A 5,630-nucleotide genomic window follows, 5' to 3' on the forward strand; every position below is an offset into this window, starting at 1 on the left:
ATATTTATTTTCAACAGTAGAATAATACTACTGATGCAATAAAAGTTACATTCAGAAAACATTCAAATGGTCAAAGATAGATGAAAATTTTGAAGACTACATTGAAGTCTTATATATATATATATATATATATATATATATATATATATATATATATATATATATATATATATATATATATATATATATATATATATTCAAAACAAAGAGAATTTGCAGAGCGAACTAGATAGGGTACAGAGGCGAGGAGAATGACTCACATCACTTGACTTTGGTTATATCATTGCGTTATCTAAAAAGGTATTTTTAAAATAGTTACTATCACGATTATCATCATATTGTACCAATGACACACACCCCACAGCAACCCGGGACACGAGGAGTATCCAACTTTAGCACTCAGAAACCGCCGTAATAATGTCTTTTATTGGTCCCACCCCCGCCACATTTAGCCCAGGGGTTCAAAATAATGCACAGCTAGATACTACATCGTGACAATGAAAATGGACTGTGGTATCAATCGTAAAAATCAATGTGAAAAAACAATATGAAATCACTTTTGGTGCGTCAAGAAACACGTACAATTAGACAAAAATGCGTAAAAATAGCAGGTGCGCTAACTTTGATCGCTGGAGAAAAGGGACTAGCCTAAAGAAGAGAGCAGTAAATGGAGCATAGGTAAAAATAAGGTGACAAGGTGCATGAATAGTTAGTCCAACCCGCCAAGCGAGTGTTCAACCACTGGAACGCCTTATGACTGGCTTCTCCAGTCAAGTGTGTAAAGACAACAACAAAAAATTGTGTGTATTCGTTGTCTATAGTAGGTTGTGTATAGCATTAGAAGTGTGACTCAGGACATATAAATACGGCGGCAATGCTTGAAGGTTTATTCACTTAGTATGTTTTAGTAGATGTAACACTTACTTCAGAAAAGAAATAAGGTATGGGTTTTTTCAACAGTGTTACCTGAAATTTGTATACTAAAATGGGAAATACATAAGTCAATTTAATGGTTCTTGTAAAAACAAATCAAAAGTTTTTTGAAATAAAAAAAGATTTTTTTAATTCAAAAAATTTAAGTCTGTGATTTTTTGGAAAATACTTCTCCGTCTTTCTCTCCCCTCAAGCTTAGAGATGCATGTATCCAGAAACAACATGCTTTGGATTTTACATTCTTTTGACTACTTTTGCGCTTTTTAGCTTTTGGAGTTCTTGAGATGGCAATAAATTAAGGGAATACCCGTTCTAAGTTCGGACGTCATTGCTTGATAAAAGCATTCCGAAGATTGTTGTCCCTCGTTTTAGTGAATGACATTCCAACAGAGATAGCGAATTCTTATAACCAGGCGCAGAAAAGCATGTTGTATTTAGATTGTGTATCGCCGACTTGTACACACACCTGCTTGTCTTTGTTACTTCAGTGCGATACATGAGTAGTGTACACTTATTTGTCATATAGGTAATTCATTCACCTATTTGCGACAACAAAGCGTTTAAAAGTCGGTGGGCGATCGGTTATATATGTAAACCTCTTACTAAGCGATTTGTTTACTATTTTGTCCTGTCCTACCTGTGCTAATGTAGGCTTTATTTTTTTTCAGTTCTCTGCACACCCTTACGCAAAATGTTGTCCTGCGATACACCAGAAAGCCTTTTTGACGATTTCCCAGGTTTTGACCAAGAGGACCTGATCACGAATGTTTTCTGCCATGATCAATCTGTGCCTGATCTTGAGAACATTGTTCCTACACTAGACGTAAACCAGGTTCCAAACTTCTATCATGATTGGGATACCAAAGAAAAAGTTAAGCAGCAACCCCAGCCTCACTTTTTACCTCCCTCGTATGAAGAACACATTCAGACGACAGAAAACCACAACAGTTTAGAGAGTCTGCTTACAGAGCCTGTTAAACCGGCCCCTGTACCCTACAGACGACTCAGTGAAATTCTGGAGTGTATAAATGAGGATAAGGACTACTGCATCATAACAGCAGAAGGTAAAATCTCACAGAAAGTCACAAAAAGATCACTATCTGCAGAACTGAACAAAATAAAGAAACTGCTAAAATTGTCTACCTTTTGCTTTGTACCAGATCTGAACTCATTTCCTTTTTCTTTACAGATCGTGCATCCCCAATAACACCCCCTACACCCCCACCATCAAAAGTTACAAACGTGAAGCAAGAGAAATCTCAAGAATCAAAACAGTTTGAGGAAACCCTGAAAAGGATTGCATCCTTACTATCATGTAAGTATGAAAACATAAGTAATTTTTTTTGTCTCAGTCATAATTTTGTGATTTTTTAAATAGAATAGAATCTTCGATGTGCAGTAGACATATTATTATATTTTCTTTACATAATTTATAGGCGGTGGACAAATCAAACTTTGGCAGTTTCTTCTGGAACTTCTATCAGAGGAAGAAAACAAGGACTGCATTCGATGGGAGGGGACAAACGGAGAATTCCGAATGGTTGACCCTGATGCAGTGGCACGTAAATGGGGACAGAGAAAAAACAAGCCCTCCATGAACTACGATAATATGAGTCGTGCTCTGAGGTTCTACTACGACAAGTTCATTCTGAACAAAGTGTCCGGGAAAAGACATACGTACAAGTTCAACTTCAATGCTATAATTAACTCTATGCAATCGTCTACATCCTCCAGTCAGTTCAATTCTTCTCTCATGGGACTTATCAATAACCTCACGCCTAATGTGACTTGTCCATATCAGTATCCAGGATCTTTTCCATCGCGTCATCCCTACAGAATGACCCAACCTCGCCAGTACACCACATCACCGCCAAACTACACAGTGCCATGTACAAAAGAAGAATACCCATCCAGTTGTCGCTTTGCTTCAAACAAACATTATCCGTCTAGTCAGATTAGCGAGCCTATGTATTCCAGCTGCCAGTTCGACCAGAGACTATATTGTGATAACACTTTCTCCCAGAAACACCAAAAACAACACGTACCTTTCCAGCCGTCTTGTCGAGTCCAGAACTCTGGGTACTCAGGATCATTTGAGGACAATTGTGTGAAAACCAGACGAGATTACTATAGGTATTCACCGTACCAAAGGCCGTCTCATGGCACATCTTGTGTGCCTATGGTTGGCTACTAGAATGTTAAACAGGCATGCATATATGCTATAGAGACGTCTTTTTTTGCTCAAATTCCAGTGTGACTTCAGAAATAAAACTTAAATCCATTCCATATCTTAATGTGCCTATGTATTTGAGAGTAAAATTTATACGGTGTCTTTTGTACGCATTTTGTAGTAATTTAAATTTTTTGATTATTTTGTCTCGGTGCTGGCGCTGGGAATTCATGATCGAGTTTTACCATGGTGCTGTGCATTGACTAAATGTTTTATTTGTATGTGAAATCCATTTACAATAATTCCATATGCTTTCTGTGCTATGTTCTCCAGTCTGACCTGTTGTACTTTCTATTTTAAGCTTCATGATTTATCATTGCTTTGAAGAATATATTTTTCTATATTGTGTTTTAATTATAACTTGTTGCTCATTTCAATGATTTGTAAATGATGTCAATGAAAATTAATAAATAAATGCTGAACCATTGAAAAACACTAATTTTTTTTTTGTTCAGAAAATATTGATAAAGAAACATACAACGATTACTTTTCACGTCAGTCTTAATCTAATCCTTAGAAATGCAGATCAGTAATCCAAGGAAATGATACTTCATTTACTCAGTTATCTTTGTGGGTTAGAGTCCAGGGATTGGCGTACACATTATGAACATAAAGACGAAAGAACCAGTGATTTACATGTTTCGAAAACTGTACCAGAGTCATCAAAAGTTCAAAGAAAGATAAGGCATGTTAATGGTTTATGCAACAGTCCAGGTCAAATCACTTTAAACACCTACAAAGCAACAAAACCGTAATTGTGTAATAGCATTCTTTGTAATGGAAATTAGACAGAAGTCAATTAGATTTTAAGTACTTTGCGTTTTGTTAGATCGTATCTGTCAGTGTGACACCGTGGCACACACTCTATCGATAAGGTGTACGTAAAGGGTTGATTGAAGGCAGATGCCCTATTCATCACTCTCCATTGTCGTCTCTGTTGAGTACATGTCCAATGATTCATCACCTTGGAGATTTGGGGGCCCATCTTCTTCGTGATTTTTTTTACTACAGAAAGTGCCCCCAAGAAGGTGACTCAAAAAACACATTAACTTTAGCCTTGTCATCCCTCTTTTGCAAAAAATATTCTATAGAACATGACATGGCACATATTTGGTTGTGGTTCTAGATGTTTAGGAAAACAAACAAAAGTTTTTTGTCTGTAAAAATGAAGAGTCAAAAATATACATAGTTCTCCTACTGTCGACATCAGTGCAAGTCAACTAGATTGTAATCTATTGACTTCGGTGATAAAACACTTGGTAAATTTAACGCCTTACTGAATGATGTAAGCTGTAAGAAAAAAGGATGAGCAAAATTATATGTTTTGAATGATTCTTTCTCGTTTTCTCTTTTGGGGAACTCTGAGGCGACGGTGGATATATATAATGTAGTTTGTGACCCTAGAAATAACCAGAAAACCATATTTCTTACAATTTATAGATATTATAGTTCTGATTAAAAAAATAACTAAATTAAATCTATAACAATAAAATTGCGTGTAATATTCAATTATGGTCTATTTCACAGTGTGAGAACTACATCACTAAGCGGAAAGTAGAGTTGCACAAAATTTTAATCTTAATGAGAAGCATCGTTCATTTAAAGAGATTCAAATAGATAATATACTATCTTTTTGTTTAATTTTTATTTTTTTATATAATTTAAAGAAATTTTGACTCCGCGACAATGCGCTTCAATCTAATAACTTCTATTAGAATTGAGTTGTGTGGTTGAGAAATTGACAATAAACATTGAATTTCTCCTGGATCTCTTAATTTTCTTTCATATATTTTTTTAAAAAAATAAATGTATGTGAAGTATTTTAACCAGTTCTTTTTTTTTGTTCCTTTCAATGTATGATTAACATAGTTATGTTTTGACTGAATGGAATTGCTTCTAGGTAGTTTATCTATGGAGGTCAACAGGTTATGAATGATTACAAAAAAGGAATATTTAAAGAAAAATAAATCATTAAAAAATAAGTAACATTTAACTCATACTGACAAGGAGAATTATATTTTTTCGTGAGATATATATATATATATATATATATATATATATATATATATATATATATATATATATATATATATATATATATATATATATATATATATATATATATAAGATTCCAATAGTATATAGATGTTTCTTTGGTTCTAATAAAAAAAAACACCATAATCTCATCAGTTTCCAATTTTGTTCTACAAAGGGAATGATAAGAAAGAATTCCTATTTCGCCTTAGTACTTTTTTAACATGTATATTAGAGTCAAGGAGAAAGGGAACACCAATTTGTGCAAGGTGTTTACATGAAGGACTTATAATGTTTTCTATTCGCACATCAAAACACCTATTAAATAAAAGTAATGTAGCTTTAAGAGATCTCTCTCTTTGACCCTATCATCTAATTCCAAAAACTTGATAGAATCTCACTCCAGTATTTAATTCCATCCTTTACAAAACAT

At 34.2% G+C, this 5,630-nt stretch overlaps 1 protein-coding gene across 3 annotated transcripts; it reads left to right on the forward strand.

The window, feature by feature from the left end:
* The first annotated feature begins 668 nt into the window (after positions 1-668).
* Positions 669-3,532, forward strand: LOC133201259 (ets DNA-binding protein pokkuri-like). Of its 3 annotated transcripts, none has more exons than XM_061337055.1 (4): positions 669-689; positions 1,602-1,997; positions 2,123-2,248; positions 2,370-3,532. In XM_061337055.1, exons 2-4 carry the CDS (start codon positions 1,625-1,627, stop codon positions 3,125-3,127), a joined length of 1,257 nt encoding a protein of 418 aa, XP_061193039.1. In that variant the 5' UTR covers positions 669-689; positions 1,602-1,624; the 3' UTR covers positions 3,128-3,532. The 3 variants fall into 3 exon arrangements, with proteins under 3 accessions (XP_061193039.1, XP_061193037.1, XP_061193038.1); XM_061337053.1 differs by lacking the exon at positions 669-689 and adding an exon at positions 799-941 and having other exon boundaries at positions 2,370-3,531; XM_061337054.1 differs by lacking the exon at positions 669-689 and adding an exon at positions 1,253-1,459.
* Positions 3,533-5,630: the final 2,098 nt, after the last annotated feature.

Source organism: Saccostrea echinata, unplaced genomic scaffold (genome assembly GCF_033153115.1).
Source record: "Saccostrea echinata isolate AGI-Se365-2 ecotype Australia unplaced genomic scaffold, CSIRO_AGI_Sech_v1 ptg000043l, whole genome shotgun sequence".
Classification (NCBI taxonomy): domain Eukaryota; kingdom Metazoa; phylum Mollusca; class Bivalvia; order Ostreida; family Ostreidae; genus Saccostrea; species Saccostrea echinata.

Bases quoted from the DNA above. Each gene is read 5' to 3' on its own strand.
- LOC133201259 (XM_061337055.1), top strand. From the start codon at position 1,625: ATGTTGTCCTGCGATACACCAGAAAGCCTTTTTGACGATTTCCCAGGT. The intron at 1,998-2,122 runs GTAAAATCTCAC...TTTTCTTTACAG, and splicing joins CTGCATCATAACAGCAGAAG to ATCGTGCATCCCCAATAACA. The intron at 2,249-2,369 runs GTAAGTATGAAA...CATAATTTATAG, and splicing joins GATTGCATCCTTACTATCAT to GCGGTGGACAAATCAAACTT.